Source organism: Sabethes cyaneus, chromosome 3 (genome assembly GCF_943734655.1).
Source record: "Sabethes cyaneus chromosome 3, idSabCyanKW18_F2, whole genome shotgun sequence".
NCBI classification, from domain to species: Eukaryota; Metazoa; Arthropoda; class Insecta; order Diptera; family Culicidae; genus Sabethes; species Sabethes cyaneus.
In genome coordinates, this window is record NC_071355.1 from 12641611 (window position 1) to 12662498 (window position 20888).

Sequence of the window (20888 nt, forward strand, 5' to 3'; positions counted from 1 at the left end):
TCCTTTTGTCCAGCGCACAGTGGTTGGAAACCTTAAAAACCTGGCCAAAACCTCCAAAATCGAAAGTTATCATTCATGACATATTCTGACATAATTACACGTAGAATAGGTCATTTTATCATATTCTGTAATATCAACTATCGATAATGTAGATTTGTGGTTTGGCGTACTGTCAAACGTCAGTGTATGAGAGACTCTTCGCTAGTGCGGCTTGCATACGTTTTGTGGCTCTTGGCAATAACGCATGTGGTTCGTTATCGCATTATCAACTAACAATCAACCAAAATGGATAACGTTTCTGAAGGTATGTAGTTCATTAGCGTTATATGGGAATTCAGTTTTTTCGTTATATATATACTTTAACAACGCTTAAAGTTTCCTTTGCAAATGCTAGTTTTTTCAATTAGCGCGCGCAATGAAATTGGCGAATGTTATATGTTTTTGTGAGCGTCAGATTGTGACGGTTCGGAGGGTGTGTAGCTTTTTTGCAACTATTTGCAACTCCACGAGAAAATGGAGATTTAGTGTTGACGCGCACTTGTAGGCGAAATCAGACGTGTGAGCTTTTGATGCTCCAAACAACCTGTGCTAGTTTTCAACTTGTTTTTAGCTATTAGCCTGTTCTTTACAAATAAATAGTTGATGGGGCAGAGCAAAGCCTAGGGGATAACCGTCATTAAACACTACCCTTCTTTATCGGCAGACTTCGCGAGTACAGTACAATTACGGGGCTAGTTCAACGATCCTACTGACTTTAACAGCACCTGATCGTTCTTAATGTGACATATTATTAATAATAACTCTTATGATTCATTTTATAGTTTCTGTAAATTAACGAATGGATGAGGGTAACTGGTAGCAGGGTCTCCAAAAGGAGAAATTAAGGCAGACGGGCCACATTATTATTTGCCGAATTAAGTGAACGCTCAGAATGTTGAAAAGAAAACGATTGAAACATGGAAATTATAGATATGAATATGCATAAGCATTCAAACTTGCTCATTGATCGCTCGAAACCCGGGTTGGGCAATTCTAATGACGAAAATACTGCAAGACGTATTACTGAACATTGGAAAGTGTCCGCACAAATTCTGGAGCTTGGGAATCGCGCAACATGAATATAAAGCATCAAGGTAACATACGAGTGAGAATATAATGGAACATATTTTTCGAAGAATGATTTCTTGCAATCGCGTTGTTGCGCTACACAACATTGAATGACACTGACAGCGATAATATCGGCGACGGTGATGAAAGTAGCAGCGATGATCACTCCGATTAATATTATTTTTTAAAGTAATGTTGCATAACCTAATAGAATATAGAATTTTGTGATTTTAATAGGGTAAATAAGGCGTTTTTAAATTTGATTTGTTATTTAACTCAATTTTGTTTCTTGAAAAAGGGACCAAAAAACGTGCTGAGCCAGATATAAACTAAAAAGGACTAAAAGATACAAAAGTGGTCCGCCATATTGGTCAGCCATTTTACATTTTGAGTTTTATTGTTGAGCTCAACGACCTGAAAGTCACCTTTAGGTGAAATTTACATCAAAAACTTTAAAATTTACCAAAAAACACCGCCATTTTGGGTCAGCCATTTTGAATTTCACATTTTCAATACCATTTTTGAAATCAGCAGCCCGAAAACATGAAATCTCATCATCTTGAGGTTTTGGCCAAGAATTTTAAATTTCCGACCATTGTGCAGCGCCTCTATGGTTCAAAGGTACAAGTACCAGCGAACCACATACCCTGGTGGGTGTTGTGGGTTCGAATCCGGTTATAATATCAGATTATAGCTTGGTTTGACTCATGCACCTTTTAGCATTGGACAAAAGGTAGGAGTCAAAACGACTACTTGTTAAGCGTAGCTATCAATATCCCCCCTCCTCCTCACCTTTCCGCTCTTCCCTCTCCTTCACCAAAAAAATTTCATTTCTTTCCCCTACCGTCCCTTCATCAATTGTAGAACCATCGTTTCAAAAAAATATTAAAAAAGACAATGTAAAGATGCCAGAAAGGGGGATGTCAAAAACAACGAACTACCGAATCGAAAAACCACACGTAGGAAAGTAAAAGATGAAAGACGGAAAAACATAGATGAAAGGCGAATGATGAAAGATCAACAACGAAAGTCGAGAGTAAACGTCCTTAATTAATTTAGGTCAAATCTCAAATGTATGGAATGATTTATTTCAAAAGAGCACTACCGTATGGTCGCCATCTACTGATCATTTAACCCTTTATAAGGCAGTGGCAACTATATTGCCACCAACAAATATTTTTTATTTTGCTTCTATAATTATATTGATGTCATTATAGACGCAAAACAAATATTTTTCGTTGGTGGCAAAATAATTGCCACGGCCTTATAAAGGGTTAAAGACGATTCTAGCTTAGTTTGTCCATAGCAAATCTAAATTGAGGTCCATCGAAACAATTGTGTTTATAAGAAAAAATTACTTGGTTTCTAAATATTTCATAATGGTTACATCTTATATATAAAAATGGAAGTGAAAAAGTTCGACCGCGCATCACTTGAGAACGGAGCATCCGATTTGAGCCGTCTTTTCTTTATTGTGTTCGTTTCCACCACCACAATGTTTTTACGGCGAGAAAAATCGGAAAATTTACTGGAAAGATTGGAAAACTCGAAAAATAAATTTTCCATATAAAACCCGCAACGCATTGTATGCGCCATATCAGTGGTGACTACGATCATCAACCGATTCCACGTTCGATTAACAGCACCGTTGTCGCCAAAAACGAACATGTGTTAGCTTCATTGAAATCACCACATGTAACAATGAGGGATATTCTTGCTGTCAATCATTTTTGTGGTTTAGCAAGATCCGAGAATAATGAACATGATGTAATATGTTGTAGGTATAATTTTTGATAAACCCAAACTCAAGCCTAAAGCATCAGAAATGAAATTCGTACAAATGGTTTAAGCACTAAATTGATTAAATTGGCACCTCACAATTGCCAAATGAAGAATATATTTTGCATTTGCTGTTTTCAGCAATTCATTAACAAATCAATTCTAAAAATACTTACTTACTTTACAAAAGTTAACTTATTGTCGATTTCAATTCGTATTGCATCTCTTAAAAATGTAAAAAAGCTCACAAAATGACGCTTCTATGTTAAATTATTTTAGTCCATGAATTATCAAAGGAATAAAGAGAACGAAAATTAACAATTCAATTTTAAGGAATAATGGAATCTGGATCAGTAATGAATACTAACGCGGTTTGCAAATTACTGTTATCGAGATTGGGCAATGCAACTATTTCGGCTAATTCTTATCAATCAATTTAGGAAGCAAATAAAAATTGCATGACTGTTGGTTGATACGTATCATAATACTGAATTGAATTTTAAACGAACCTTTGATTGTGATGAAGGCAATATGCTCGAGTGTCCAAAAACTGTTGGCTAACTCAAGTACCAGCATACAGAGCAGATAATAATGGGACGAATATACTAAAGCAAATAAAAAGTGTTGGAGAGCATTAAGTAGTACAATAATATATTTCAGCATCAATTAAAATATAGTTGGTAGTGTTCCGTTCTCAGGATGGTTATAATTAGCCATAACCCTAAATTCTAATTCTACCAACAGAACCGTTGGCTATTGGAAATTCACAAACCAACTTTTACACCGACATATTTCCAACGTATAGCGAATAGGGGAACTGTGGGTAAAATTAACAGGTAGTCAAATTCCCAGTAAAGCGATCAAAATCCTTTCCAGATCATTAGGTATCTTCTCCTAGAAGTATTTCAACCTGTTTGAGACAATCTGTGGTGATCAACAGCTTTCCAATGTGAAAAAAATTGAAAAAGTAAAAAATATCTGCTGAAATCTGACGCCGATGGTAATTTCCACTATTAGTAAATAAACTATTTTGGCGAAACAAATTAAATTTCGACTACTGGTATTATTTAGTGTTGCTTGCTTATCACTATCCTGCGAATCTGTTGAAAATTCCAAATATTTTTATCAACTGTTTGTTTATAATAAACACTTGAAAACAATTCGTGTTTTGGGGGTAAAATGCACAATTCACTAAAGAGGCAAAATGAACAGTGTGTATAATGATGTTTTTTTTTCCATTTATCAGCAGCCACGACCTAATTACAATTTAAGCAATAAAAATGATCGAGTCTCTCGAAAAATGACGGAAAATGACCGATGAAGCGAGTTGAACTGATGTTAACTTTGTGGAGTCCCATTTTAATTCCTACAGCCCTGTTGAATATTTATGATAATGATATGTAAATCTAAAAAATGTTTAATTTATCCAAACTCCACGTTAACTTTAGTTTTCTATTGTCGAATTTGTTTATTCAATCCGGGTTGAAACTGGATTAATTTTATCTGTCAGATAGGAGCAAATGAACACAAAAAGTTCATCCAGTTCCAATCCGGATTGAATAAACAAATTCGACATATGACATGTTCATTTTGCCATCACTGCATGTTCATTTTACCCACACGAAAAAAATCAGGCTCGAATGTGACGCTTTCGAAAATAAGGAATTTTTCATGACAAATCGCCCTTTTTAAAACATCTTTATATATTGCTACGTGGAATATGAATCCAACTTTCAATTCATGTACTGCGCTCAGCATTTGGTTGGTTCCAGGGGCAGCAAATGGCGAAATAGCTAAGGGTGTTCATTTTACCCACAGTTCCCCTAATAAATTTTGAAATTTTGTCAAATTACCAGATTGCCAGAAACGATTTTTAGATATATACGCTCTCTGAAAATCCGGTGTTTAATCGACTACATCAAACGTTGTACTCTTTAAAAAACTACAAAACTCTGTATTTTTTGGAATTTTTTATTTTTATTTTTTTTTCATCAATTGTAGAACCACCGTTTCAAAAAAATATTGATATATGCCTGACCGCATTTCAAGGTCAAGACTAAAAACACGAGGTTTGGTCTATACAAAACTTCTCTTACACCTTTAGCAAACTCTTTTTTATGAAAATCAGCAGCTCTCTTTTCATCTAAGATTTAAAATCTGAAAGACTGAAACATTCAGTCCAATTTGTGGCAGTACGAAGTTTGCCGGGTCCTCTAGTTTTTAATAAAAAGTAATGCAATCTCATGACCCTTTTTACCGCTCACTTGAAATATGATGATCCATTCATCACTTGTATGGGTGCCATTTACTGCTCATATTTTTTACTATTGCCAAATAAATAAAACTCGCGTCTTGACCCTTGTTTTTGGTTTGGCATTTATAGTAGAATAGAACGCGAATATAAATACTTTTGACTTATTTCGTGTTATGTAAAAGAATAGTTTCTAAAAAACCAAAGCAACAAGTTCGCTTGAGCTAATAATTTATTTAGCCATTTGCACTTGGCCTTAATAAAAACGCGATCAAAATGGCATTGTTCGCTCCTTACTATAAAGATTATTTATTTTGGAAATGAGCTTTTCTGAATATAGTGGAAATTTATGTTTAATTCGTATCATTAAACATACAAAATTATTGTTTGTCAACAGTTTTTACAATAATGAACCATTTTAAAAAGATATAAGCATTTTTTGTCTGAAATGAGCGGTAAATGGAGCTGAGCGGCGAATGGCGACCTTATGGTAATTTCCTTCAAACGCAATCAAGGACAATACCTCTAAACAGGCAGCACACATTGAAATTAATTTACACTTTTTAGCAAAATGAACCAATACCTAATACCTGCAAATGAAGTACAATTGTCGGTTAAATTTTGACTTGGGGAAAAGTTAGGCGATTTGGATGAAAAGATTCGCTCTAAATAAAAATGCTGAAGATCATTTCCTGAAAAGTATTTTTTTCTGTATGGACATAATCACTGTGACCAGTATTTTGATCTATTGTGATGTGATATTGTCCAAGTGTTTTTTGTGTTACGCACAATGTTTTTGTAAAATTGTTATTGAGTAAGTGAACAGAGTTATCCCATTGCATTAGGTTTATGCCATTTTAAGTGCTGTGAAATAATTTGTTACCAGTAAGTTTCCGCTTACCAAAAATCATGAATATCAGCAAATGATAGTAAACTTAGTTCGAGTAATTTCCCTATTTATAACCACTCGTCGTTCATGAAGCTCACATCATAAAAGAACATGCAAGTCAAAAGGTGACGTGGGTCGACCTGTCGCTGTACCGTGTATCGATGATTGAAAAATGAGGCCATTTCCTTCTGTTCCAACCTGAAAAAGGTAGACGCAAGACCAGCCAGCCGGCAGCACGGCTGCTGTAGGAGGATGTGACTGCGGAAATCACCGCAAACGAGATTGTCGGCAGCAGCCGGATGTAGCTTGTTGGTTGAGGATAATAAAAGGAAGAAAAAAAGGCGGGAAATGCACTTTTCACCTTGGGGCTCCGAGAGGTGGCTTGCGCCAGGAAGGCGCTCAATATCGGCATTTATCATTTTGTCATGTCATTTGGAAGCGAGCGGGATGTTGACAGACAAAATAGTTGTGATCGAAATGTGAAAGCAATAATAATTTAAATTCATTCTATCAACCCAACAGGTTTTCATCAAGGATGCGATTGCAATGCGCTGGTTTTATGCCGTTGGCTGGTTTCTTCCGATCCTACTGGTTTCGCTGTATGCAACGATTCGAAACAACTATACGCCGGACACGGAGCAGTGAGTATGAGACTTGAGGTTGAATTAGTTCAATTAAAACTTAGAATCAGTTAGTGCGTAATTAGAGGTCAGATTATGTTGCTGCAATATACAACACGTTCCCATTATCATTAGGTTTCCTCTCCTTCCAGTCAGGTAGGTCGTGTATACAGTAAGTGAATATTTTCCGCAGGACTATTAGCCTGTATCGTGTTCGGGGACTATTTTCCACCCTGCCCCAATGCATTGGGTGGCTACTAATATACATGTGTGGGTGTGGGTAGTGGCTTGGAATGAAAATTTATTCGATTATGTGTGCACGTACAATATACTTACTTTTTAATGAGAAACGCATCCATTCACATTTTCGCTTTTACTTGCTCATTTCGCCCCCCTGCTAGTTGCTGGATGGAGGAAAGTCACGCCATGTGGCTGCTTACGGTTCCGGTGTGCATTTCTCTCGTTGCCTCGTTGGTTTTCCTTATCAACGTGGTCCGGGTGCTGCTGACGAAGCTTAGCTCCACTTCGCCCAATCCGGCCCCGTTAGGACTGAAGAAGGCTACCCGAGCGACGTTCATTTTGGTGAGTAAGGTTCCGTCACAGCGTGACAGTGGCCATTAGCCGGTGTAATATGTGTGTCATTTTTCATTCTCCCTCTTGTTTCTACATACTCAGATCCCGCTTTTCGGCCTGCAGCACATATTGTTGCCATTTCGACCGGATAAGGGATGTGAGCTGGAGCGCTACTATCAGATCTCGTCGGCGGTGCTGATTAGCCTGCAAGGTGCGGCTGTGTCCTGTCTGTTCTGCTTCGCAAATCACGATGTGATTTTCGCCGTCAGGTGCCAACTGAGCCGCATCTTGCCGCAACTGGTGGAGCATCCGTACCGCGAGAGCTACAACGGTGGACAGCAAGCGACGCAGAGCCGCGATATGGTGGTATGACTGTTGGGCTTCCGGCGCGGGACACGTACGACCGGAAGCCACGAGATCGTGGGCGAGTGCGTCGAAGGAGTTGTTTAGAAAGTTTGGACTGACGCGACTTACTACAGGAGCAACAAGTAGTTTAACTCTAGCTGTCAAACATTCTACGTGTACACGGGTTGTGGATAATTCGTTCGATCACTTCAAAGACTTGAATGGAAACGGAAGACGAAATCAGTGTAAGTGGATGTTACGTGTTGATTCAACAATTAGCTCCTGAACGAGCGATGATCGTCCACAAACAGCTTAAGCACTAGATGCTGAAATTTTACTGTCCCCTTCCGAGAAATGTTCCCTATAATAGGATGTGCTATTTTAATGGAGTTAACACTAGGATTCGAAACAGTTCCTGTATTCATCTACTGCAGTGGATATTGCTGATAAATTGTAAAAGCGAACGAACATCGATTCATTCCACCTAGTTTTGAGTAGACCAATACAAAAAACAGCTTGTGCCGGCCAACTGGAAAACCTCTCTAATACAGAATAAAAAAAGCATACTTGGGACAGCACGCCATTCCTCATCGTGCAACCTTATCAGCTCCCTGCATGCTAATCAATACCGACTCCGGCCACATCCGAATCCGGGTCCTGGTGGGATGGGAAGAAATGTTAGTCCAATAATTCTTGCTACTAAGGACCAGGGAATTCTCTGCATCTTCACAAGTACTTCGGGAAAGGAATTGTTGTTAGTAGAAGGCTGAGCTAGATGGATAATGTAAGTATGTAAATACCAGTTATATGAGACTAACCTGGATATTCGAAAATTTTCTTGTAAAGCCAGTAATTACGAAAATTAAGACATAAAAATACCGTTTTAACAAATTTAATATAATGCCAGTGGTGCTCATATACAACCATAATTTAATTTATATCGAAAAATACTACGCACATGAGAGATTTACGGCTCGAAAACTTCGTGACAACTTGAGCTTATACCTGAAAATAAAAATCAGGGATGATGAAACGAGCTAATATAGTCCCTAAGATGATAAGCATTTCCTCTTGCCAACGCTAATATGCAGAGACATAGTGCCCTACACGCTTAGCTACAATTGAAATTGGATTCAAATTAAACCTGATACCAAATATGGAATCGGACATGCAATTGGACTTGAAGCACTCCTTTTTATTGAATTGGAAATTGAAATCAAAAGGAATTGGACTTGAATTTGAAACACTTTGGACTTGAAACTCTACTTCGAATTGAACTTCATTTGTACGTAATTAGCTTATTCATGGCGAAAAATGCTGAGAAGTTCATGCGAACAGTCCCCTTGTTGTGAAATGAAATTAGAAATCGTTATAGGTAGAAGTACCAAATACAGTTATAGCACCAATCATGGTAATACGGGAGAGCCTGTTGATCGTTTAACATGGATAACACGCTGTTCTGCATTCCAAAAGATATTTTTATGCAAAAAAAGTTCTCCTGTATCGATTTATTGATTTACTTTTAGTGTAAACTTATTTCCTATGTGAAAAAACCCGAATTAATCCACCTAGCGGCGTGACCTAGCCTTTCTACTGCCACAATAATCATTATTTAATTTCTCAGGAACATCTATGTATAATTAACTTGACTATATTTTTAAATATCCGTTCCGTATTCCTGAAAATCCTTATTTGCCAGTAAAATTACCAACGTATTGCGTAGAATAATTAAATTTTCTTTCCTTGGGTGCGTAAATACTTGTAATACCTTATTTAGTTTTATAATCGGTCGGCCTTAACTTTCGGGCTTCAGAGCTACATACGAAACTTGTTTTGAATTGACAATATGAAATATGTGGTTATAACAGATTTTTTGATAATTAATTAATACCATGCGTTCAAAAGTGAGCATCTTTGAAAAACAAGAGTTCAGAAAAATTATTATACTTCGCTTTTGAAGACAAAGGATATCGACAACAAAATGATTAATCTCAAAATTTTACTATTACTTTGCTTGGCTTCAATTTTGCAATATATTTGAATTAGAAAAAATAACTGAATAGAGCATTAGATATGAAAAAGAGAAATTGAACTTTTTCTTAGCTGGCGCTCCTTCAGATAATTATTTTGCATGAAAATCAAAACTTAAGCTTCTTTTGAATGTACTTTCATGAAAAGATAGTCATTAGCTTGATCGCATCGTTTTTACAATGTTAGAGGGTTAGGAAAACAAGATGAGGTCGAAAAATAGTGCAAGCTGCGCCTTAAACATGCTTGAGAATGGGAAATATGATCGATATGATTTCCAGTGCTTGTCATTTTTGATTTATTTGTTCAAACATGATACATGACATAAGACATCTGTCCTTTAAAATGTCATTAACGAAAACAAATCCTAAAAAATTACTACCGTGCAACGTTTACTTCCTGTTTTTCATATAACATTACTAAGCTCCAGTATCTATTGATTAAAAAGAGCGTTTATTGATGCGTAAAATTTGTTTGAAATTTGTATAAGTTTATTTGGAAAACTCATTAGTATTTTTAATCCTATACACCACTATACCTACATGCTTAAATTAACTGCTTCTTTTCGCTGTTTGCTTTTCGTGTACAATTGTGAGTAACAGCAAGTGAACAAAATGACAATTGAAATCTGAAATCAAAGAAAAGAAATAGCTTTTCGATTAAATCCCACTATTTAATATTTATTTGCAACAGATACGTAGTTCGTCTACGACGTGCAGGCTTCATCAGTGTCTTATTTCAAAGCGTATACGTATTTGTCACAAATAAATATTAAATTGTGGAAGTTAGTCGGTAAAAGTTTTTTCTTTTCTTTGATTTCAAATTTCGTATTCGACTAAGAGGCTTCAAAAACAGACAATTGATTCACAAAAGTGAGAAACATCTTTTCTTGAATTTCAATGCAAATTTGAAAATTGCAAATTGTCATCCCAAATAACAATTTGAGTTTTATTACACTCCTATGATGGCATTCAAGACCAAAATTGGTCATGAAAACCACCACAAGAGTACAATCAAACTCACATTGTTGCTTGGGACCACATACACACACACATACATACATACATACATACATATATACATACATACATACATACATACATACATACATACATACATACATACATACATACACACATACATACATACATACACACATACATACATACATACATACATACATACACACATACATCACACACATTGACTACAATCAACATTTGTTTTGATTTCACGCGTTTTAACGGTTTAACATACGGTGCTTAAGTGTTAAAGTTTAAATAACTTTTGAATGAACCGTCCGATTTTTAATAACTCGGTTTCGTTTGATAGATCTCAGCAGTAATTTTCAAATAATAATAAAATGTGTGATGTTTTTCATTGAATTAATGTTTATATGTTTCAAAAATATGTTTTAAATACTATTTTTTCACATTTCTTTATGTAACTTTCAAACTACAAGCCCAATCGTCATGAAATTTGGAAGTTAAGGGTTTGCAAGGCTCCTCTTTCATATGCAATCAATTTTGTTCAAATCGGTTAAGGGACCTATGAGATAATGAAGTCCCATATTTTTCATATTTTTATACATAACTTTTGAACTAAAAGTCCGATCGGTATGAAATTCAATAGCGACCAATGGGACACCTAGACCTTTCATTTGACACTAAGAACATTAAAATCGGTCCAGCCATCTCCGAGAAAAGTGAGTGAGATTAAAAGCGTCACATACACACACACACACACACACATACATACACACACACAGAAAATGCACAGTTTTCGAAACTAAGTCGAATGGTATATGACATTCGGCCCGCAGGACCTTCTTTCCATTTCCGGTTTTCCAAGTGATTTCTATACCTTTATACTATATATTTATATAGTAGAAAGGCAAAACATAATTTGAAAATTTCGTGTCACTGTGAGACTTGTTTCTTAGCGATTCGCTAAGCTATACGTAATCGTAATTAAGACATTTTCGATATTAAAGCTACATTTTTCGAAAATAAAACCGCATGGGGGAATTAGTCACCACCTTCTTAACGTTGTGAAATAAAAAAAATAATATGATTTTAGTCAAGAATGATTGCTTTTATGTATTACCATGATTGGCAAAATTTCACAACGGTGCGCCAATCATAGTAGTAGGCGATGACCGATTATCGTAGCATACGAAATCTTTTTTTGCCTTTCTACTATATAAATATATAGTATAAAGGTATAGAAATCACTCGAAAAACCGGAAATGGAAAGAAGGTCCTGCGGGCCGAATGTCATATACCATTCGACTTCGTTTTGAAAACTGAGCATTTTCTGTGTGTGTGTATGTATGTGTGTGTGTGTGTGTGTATGTGTGTGTGTGTGTATGTGACGCTTTTCAATCTCACTCACTTTTCTCGGAGATGGCTGTACCGATTTTTATGATCTTAGTGTCAAATGAAAGGTCTAGGTGTCCCATAGGTCGCTATTGAATTTCATACTGATCGGACTTTTAGTTCAAAAGTTATGTATAAAAATACGAAAAATATGGGGCTTCATTATCTCATAGGTCCTTCAACCGATTTGAACCAAATTGATTGCATATGAAAGAGGAGCCTTGAAAACCCTTAACTTCCGAATTTCATGACGATTGGACTTGTAGTTTGAAAGTTACATAAAGAAATGTGAAAAAATTGTATTTAAAACATATTTTTGTAACATATAAGCATTAATTCAATGTAAAGCATCACCAGATTTATTATCATTTGAAAATTACTGTTGAGATCTATCAAACGAAACCGAGTTATTGAAAATCGGACGGTTCATTCAAAAGTTATTCAAACTTTAACACTTGAGCACCGTATATTAAACCGTTAAAACGTGTAAAACCAAAACATTTCAATCAAATGTTGATTGTATTCAATGTGTGTGAATGGTGAATGACCCTTTGGGTTAAAACCACTCAAAAAAAAATGTGTGTGATGTATGTGTGTATGTATGTATGTATGTATGTGTGTGCGTATGTATGTATGTATGTATGTATGTATGTATGTATGTATGTATGTATGTGTGTATGTATGTGTGTATGTATGTATATGTGTGTTTGTGATGACGATTTGCAATTTTGAAATTTGCATTGAAATTCAAGGAGAGTGTGAAACATTGTCTGAAGTTTTCGAAGCCTATTAGTGGAATGTGGAATACGAACTCTGAAATTAAAGAAAAGAAAAAACTTTTTCCGACTGAATTCCAATATTTAAAATTTATTCGCGACAGATACGTATACACTTCGAAATAAGACACTGATGAAGCCTGCACGTTGTAGGCGAACTATGCATCTGTCGCAAATAAATATTAAATACAGTAGGATTTCGAATTTGGCAACAAATGCGTGTCGCCTATGTTGCTAAAATCGAAACCGTGCCAAAATCGAGACCCTTTTTGATATGACAAAATTGAATGTAAATGCATTGGAAATTAACTAAATGTTATTAATCAACGATTGCAACCTTTTTCACAAAATCCGCCAAGACCTATCCATGCGGTGTAAGTAAGTTTTTGGTGACCTACGGTAAGACATAATCCTACGGCAATAAAAATATTATTGTTCGAAACATTCTATGATCGCAAACTTTTTTTCATGAACACACTTAGGGCAATATTTTTTCGTCATTTAAAGTAATGCGGAAACTGACTGATATTTAAGCATACTTTTGGAAGTAAAATATTTTGTGTTGCCAAAAATGGATACTTTTGTTGCCAAAATCGAACATTGCCAAATTCGAAATCCCACTGTAGTGGGATTCAATCGGAAAAAGTTTTTTCTTTTCTTTAATTTCAGATTTCGATTGTCATTTTAATAAAATAATAATAATAATAAATAATAAATAAATAAATTTTCTTCACTTGCTGTAACTCGCAATTAGACAAGAAAAGCAAAAAGCGAAGAAAAGCATTAATTTAAGCATTTAGATATAGTGATGTATAGGATTTAATATACTAATGGATTGATTTTTCCAGATAAACTTATATAAATTGCAAACAATTTTTGCGCATCAATAGATGCTGTTTCCAATCAATAAATACTAGGGCTTAGAAATTTTATGTAAAAATAGGAGCAAAACATTGTACGGTAGTAATTTTGTACGATTTGTTGTTCGTTAGTGACACTTTAAAAGACATAAATCTTATGTCATGCCTCATATTTCAATAAATAAATCGAATTGACAAGCACTGGAAATCACATCGATCATATTTCCCATTCTCAAGCATGTTTATGGCACAGCTTTTGCACTATTCGACCTCATCTTGTTTTCCTAACCCTCTAACGGGATACATTGTACAAACGATGCGATCAAGCTAATGACTATCTTTTCATGAAAGTACATTCAAAAGAAGCTTAAGTTTTGATTTTCATGCAAAAATAATGATCTGAAGGAGCGTCAGCTAAGAAATATTTCCATTTCTCTTTTTTTATATCTAATGCTCTATTCAGTTATTTTTTCTAATTCAGATATATTGCAAAATTGAAGCCAAGCAAACTAATAGTAAAATTTTGAGATCAACCATTTTGTTGTAGATATCCTTTTTCTTCAAAATCGAAATATAATAATAATTTTTCTGAACTCTTGTTTTCCAAAGATGCTAACTTTTGAACGCATGGTATTAATATCAAAAAATCTGCTATGAACACATATTTCATATTGTCAATTCAAAACAAGTTTCGTATGTGGCTCTAAGGCCTGAATGTTAAGGCTGTCTATATATATTCATTCAAGTCTGCAAAAATTATCTTTTGTGTTTACATTATGTTTCTATAAATCACGTAAATGTTATAAAACTAAATAATATGTTCATCAAGTAACATAAATGACGCTTACAAGTATTTCTGCACCCAAGGAAAGAAAATATAATTATTGTACGCAATACGTTGTGAATTTGACTGGCAAATAAGAATTTTGAGGAATACAGAACGGATATTTCAAAATATAGTCAAGTTAATTAGAGATGTTCCTGAGAAATTAAATAGTGATTATTGTGGCAGTAGAAAGGCTAGGTCACGCCGCTAGGTGGATTAATTCGGGTTTTTCTCATTGTTGTCACTTTTGGTCATAGTGTGTTCTTTACCGGGTGTGATTGAAAACTAGTTTGTTTTATTAGCTTTTGCTGTTAATAAAATATCAGGTATGAACAATAACTAGTCGCTTATTATCTAACTATAATTACAATATTTGATTTACATTCAACAGCAAATTTCCTGTAAACATTTCTTCATTGATTTCAGTTCGTTGATTAAACATTACTTCGAAGAAGATTTTTTCCAAGGTCTTCAACTCCGAGATGATGGTTTACGCAAGCTGTAAACAGTTCGGGATTCCGATGTCCACTGTCGTTTACTGGAGAATTGGACATTGCAGAAAAATCCACTAACTGTTCTGTCAAAACAAAAGGAGCAGCAAATTGTGTCGACTAATTGTTGGTAAGCAGGATCAGTTTCCCGACATGCACTTCTGTCCCAAGTGAGTGAGTACCTGACATCCAAGGAGCGGATCACGCTGTTCTGGAACAATCGACCAGGTAATTTTATTTGGGACCAGCAGGGATCATGAGAGAGCACGTTGGAAAATTGTGTGAGACAAACGGTGCTCGCGTAATGCGGTCATATTTATGATTAAATAAAATTCTCATCATGATTTTTCCGACCTCAAAAGGTTCCTGAACATTATTTATACATTCTAAATGTTTTTCATTTCCAGGACGTAAGTGGATCTCTGGTTTTATGCGTCGCAAACCCGGTTTTTCTTTCCGCACACCAGAAACAGTAACATTAGCAAGCGGCCGGGTAACTGAGAAGTATCTTCATGGTTGGTTCCAGGTGGTAGATAACTGGCTTACTAGTTTCGAAGGAATTTGTAAGAAAGAATAAGAAAAAGAGGAAAAGAAGCGGCAGAAAAAACGACGGGCAATGGAACGTGAAGATGCAAATCTGAAAAACTCAAAAAGTCTAGAATTGAGGAGCGTGAACGTAAAAAATTGGAGCCGAAAACGAAGAAATTAATAAAAGGAAACCATACTTAAAAAATAACATTAAATTTAGAAATAAAAACTTTATTTTTTGTTACTATTACGAAACTTGTAGTTGCTAGTTGCATCAGTTTTAGATTTTCATACACACCCCCATCCTTAAACAAAAACATAAAATTTTAAAATATCCCACACTCTAAACCTAGTAAATATCCCTAGTTCTAGCTAGTGCGTGATAGAGTCTAACAGCTTCTCCCAACCGAGATTTGAACACTTCAATTACATTGCAGATAATAACTGCTTCTACAACTGTTCTATACACCACTTCTTCAAATTCTGCTTGGCTGAGGCACTGTTATCATGTTAGAAAAATGGAAGGCGGCGTGCATTGATTACTTATTTAACACAATTTTGATATTTCTGATGTTTTATTGTCATAGAAAATGCTCTTCTGGGAGTTTTTTGCATGCCGCAATGCCAATAGATACTTTTCTTTTCCACCTCCATAGACGCGTTATGTAATCTATGAACCGTTTCTAATTATTTTCCACAATAAAATTCAAATAAGCGTCGTTTTCATTACTCATTTTGATCTATTTTAATTTATTAATTGATGCGGGACTGTTATGCGAGTATCGGCAGTGCACCTAGCTCGAAAGAATATGAACCAAAAATTAGCCTAAACATTATGGGCACTTATTCAATGAAATTTTCTTCTTTGTGTTTTAGTTCGACCTTGCTTACAAAATATTAATTATCTTGTTTTGTCTTTATTTTAGATGTGAGTCTTACCAGAAGGTATATCCTTCAATGCAGACTTTTACCAAAGTGTTATGACTAATGGCATGGTATCGGGAAGTCGTGGTATTGCGATGTCCCTTGTTTCGTTTCCCAATTGCATTAGGTCCAACGGTAAGAATATTTTACATTCACTTTAACAAATTTTAACCGTATACTTGCCATGAAATGGGGCCAAATAACGATCCTCATGGCGTTTTCCATGATCTATCTCTGGATCCATAGTCAACTGTGTCGTTCCCGGTACGTTTCCAGAAGCAAAGTTAGCGTACGAACATAACCTTCTTCGGACAAATGTCAAAGACAATGCGATTGCAAAATGCTGAATTGCTGAGGCAGCTGTAGTCACTGGCGTGACCAGGCTAAAACACACGCCCCACCTTCTATAGCAAATTTAATGCATACCTAACAAAATAATTTCTCAATATGTAACCAGGAAATCCGGGAGGATCTGTAGTCGCAAGGTTACCGAGTCGGTTTTGACAAGCGAATGGTCGTGGGTGGGTTCGAATCTTAGTAGGATCAGGCCATTCGATGTCAAAGGGATAAAGTCCCATGGGTTCATTCTGAGGCCCCTCATCATCCTTCCTTCATGCTGAGTTTTATATTATCCCGATATGGCCTACTGACAGTGCAAAAATGACTCTTATAGTTAAATGCACTGGTTTAGCTGCGCCAGGGATGGCTATAATTGGGGATAGCGCTATCACGTGGAATGGTGTGGGCAAAGTAGAGAAAGAATTGAAGGAAGAGTACGTGATTGGGTACACACAAACACGCATAAAATTCTATAAGCGTATCGCTCACTCAATAGCGATTATAGCAAAAATAAATGCAGTGCGGATTATACAGCAAACGAAACACCCGGGCGATATCACAATTGATCTATGATACTGGTCGCAGTGATGAGTCCATACAAGACAAAAAATCGGGAAATCCGGAGTTGTCAATTTAATAGCTCGGTATTGAGCGATAAGAAAATTAATTGCGGTAAAATAGATTCTGCTTTAAGTTCAATTTTAACTCCAATTAGGGTCAATTTAAAGTACGATTTGGAGTTTAAATTCAAGTCAATTTTCATGTTCAATCACACGTTAAATTTCAAGTCCCATTTCAAGCGAATTTTCAAGTCGTAGTCCATGACCAATTGCAAGCATAATTTCAAATCAAATTTTAGGTTTAATTTTTAAGTCCAATTCAAGTACGATCAATAATTCATTTTAAGTCCAATTCCGAGCCCAATTTGATTCCTATTTCACCCCCGATTTCAAGTTTAATTTAAGTCTAATTTTAAATCCAATTTCATGTTAAATTTAAAATAAATTTCAACTCCGACTCCAAGACCAATTTGAAGTGCAATTTCAAGCCCAATGTTAAAGTACAATTTGAAGTTCAATTGGGGTCCAATTTCAAGCCCAATTTAATGTCCAATTTTAAAGCCTATCCCAAGTTGCATTTAGCTCGGATTTTAAGTCCAATTTTATCCCCGATGTCCAGTCCAAATTCAAGTCAAATTCAGATTTCAAGCCTGCTTTCAAGTCCAGTTTTCTGCCCAATTTGAGTTAACGCTAAAGTGACCAGATTGTTTTTGGATGAATGCGGGACCTATTGAATGGGTTATTTGCTAAATCGGTTCGGTAGTAAAGATGGGATCTTTTAGAAATTGGCCACTTCAATTTGGCGACAGTGGCATACATACATACATAAAACATACCTCGTCTTCAAAACCTGTTCACTGCTAAATTTCAGTAGTTAGCATTGTTAATATATCACTACAAGAGAGATAAGACATCAATCTGATGTGTGTGTGAAATAATCTGTCAGTTTTTGTCATTACATCTGGATTTTCAACAGTGCAAAGTTGTGATAAATGGCGGAAAAAAGTGAAAAAATGACGAAAAAAAAACTTTGTCTCCAAAACGCATGAAAACGTCTACATTTTGTGACGAAACATTACCTGAAATGTAAAATGGTATTTACATATCAAGTCTATCACAAAATTCGATAAGAAATCTGTAAACTACTTTGTAATTTGTTTGTTTGAAACTGAGCGTATGAAACCTGCGATATTTTGGCCTTGAACCCTTTCCAAATGACGATTTTGAGTTTCCCGACACATTTGAGCCATAATATAATGGATTACACAGTTTCACTTCATTTGGTAAAATATAGGTATCCCCGGGTCATAATGGGCTTTTTTTTCATGTGTGGACTCATTACTGCGACCAGTATAGATCGATTGTAACATCGCCTGGGTGTTTGCTGTATGACCTGCACTGCATTTCTTTTTGCTATAATCGCTATTGAGTGAGCGATATGCTTATCAAATTTAATGCGTGCTTGTGTGTATTGGGGTTTACCCTTTCTTCAAAGCTTGATCTACTTTACCCACTTATTCCTCGCTGCCAGTACTATCCCATATTATAGCCGTCCCTGGCTAGGACTCATTCGTACCTCTGACCAGTATACTTAACTATAGGAGGGACATTTGCACTGTCAGGAGGCTTCAGTGGGTAAATATATAGAATTCAGCATGAAAGAAGGGTATATGGAGGGGCCTGAGAATAAACCCATGCTAAAGTCACTTGACCTCGAATGGTTTGATTCTACTAAGATTCGAACTCATGATCACTCGCTTGTTAAAGCAGACTCGGTAACCATGCGGCTATGGAGCCCCCCAAATTTGGGGTTAAGTCCCATAATAGCCTGCCGCAGTTTTAGCATGCATGCTACAATGGACAATGGACTTCATCTCAAAAGAGCTGAATGCACCTAATTGTCCCCGGGTTCGTCCAGTATTGAAATACTGGGAAATAACGAAGCAAAAGTTGTAGAGGACGAGAACAGTCACCAGTGACATTGGTCAGATGAGGAGTTCGCGATGCTGGCTGGCCAGGCCGTGACTGGAGAGGGTATGCACCGGCTGTCGAGCGGTGTCAGCAGTAGGTTTTTTCATGCAATGTAACATAACACCTGTGATCGGAATTAGAATCACCCCATAAAATTGATGATCGGAATTAGGTGCACTGATACAGCATACTTGGATGCAGTTTTTGTAACTTTCGGTTAATAATTTAGGCATTTTAACATTTTTCCATGAAACATAATTGAAAATACTTGCTATAGACACATACTATGTAAATGAATGTGTAACCTTTATTTTTCAGTAGGGACTCAAAGATGAAACATGCCTTAGGTGATCGGAATTAGGTGCTTTCACGGTAGTGAGAATACTTATGTTCTTTTGGCGTAGCTATCTAGTTGTTTCATTGAAATAATATTTTAGAACACAAATCTGCTAAACGACAACCGGACGCAAGGAATGTTTATTTGGCGTGCCCGGGAATAGAACGTACAGTGAGTACCGAGTGAGTTGTATCTCATTTTAATATATTTTGAAGATTTTGCGACAGTTTGAAAGCCCCACATTGCGCTAGGATTCAACAATAAATCAAAAAATCATGAAAGTACCTGGAAAATTTCCATCGAACCGTTAGATTTGGTAAATTTCAAAAAAAAAACTTCATTGACCAATATTGCACTCCTGATATTGACTTCTTGACTTCAAAACACTTGGCAAGGGCTGTGGAGTTTGCATGAAATTGACTTTCCGACAACCGAACGAAGTTTCCTGTTACAAATGTCATGTATTGTATGTGTGGGGGTAGCCACCATCACCTCAAGGGTTTCCCATTGTATGCAAGTAGGATTACTGCAGAATCAAGTTTATCTACCTAGCAACTTTCATGTCAATGCTGTTCGTGAAGGACCAAAAGGGGTTGGGTGGATCTATAAGCAATGTCGCTTATATGATTCCACGGGATATAAGACACTACTTCCAGTATAGACTTCCGGTTTCTAGATACATAACTTCGCCGTGCAAACTTATCTTGCGTGATGCCCTTGTAGCACAAGGGCGCGTCAAAATCCTCTCCGACCTTACATGACTTGGGCTGGTTACCACTTCTCTCATCCAGTCTTCGATTCATTCGACACCCTGATGTACCTTCCCCTCTACGATAATGATGGTATATGGCAATGTAATAAAATATGTGTTATATGAATATACATTATATGAAGTTATATAGACAAAAACAGAACAATCTCACCAGCAGTCCTTCGAATGGAATAGAGTTGCATCATTTGAGTTTACATGAGTGCTTCCATTATTAATTTAATTTTTTCTTCTGGTATCCATGAGCATTATTTAAACTTTGTTCGGCCCGAGTTTTCACTGTGCAGTAGGAGGTGCTTGCTTCATGATCTAAAACGAAACAAACCATTAAAATAACTTATGTTAAGCTTACCTACTAACAAGGTCGTGTGGCTCAGCCGTCATTCAAACCCGCAGTTTTGAGATCAGGCAACCGGGAACCACCCATCATCGCACCTCCTAGCTTGGCTACTCAATAGAGTATTACAGGGTAAGGCCACGTAGAGGCGCTAGTTAGGGGCTTGGGATGGCTGGAGCTATGTTGGACGCTTCCTCATT

The 20888-nt window shown here is 36.2% G+C and overlaps 1 protein-coding gene across 1 annotated transcript in view; it reads left to right on the top strand.

The window, feature by feature from the left end:
- The window catches only part of LOC128743270 (calcitonin gene-related peptide type 1 receptor-like), a 120333-nt gene extending 104713 nt beyond the window's left edge, over positions 1-15620 (top strand). The window contains exons 8-12 of the mRNA XM_053839814.1: positions 6549-6667; positions 7048-7228; positions 7322-8348; positions 14859-15151; positions 15331-15620. Of these exons, the coding sequence (XP_053695789.1) occupies positions 6549-6667; positions 7048-7228; positions 7322-7591 (570 nt within the window). The 3' untranslated portion in view covers positions 7592-8348; positions 14859-15151; positions 15331-15620. The remainder of the gene's footprint in view (positions 1-6548; positions 6668-7047; positions 7229-7321; positions 8349-14858; positions 15152-15330) is intronic.
- Positions 15621-20888: the final 5268 nt, after the last annotated feature.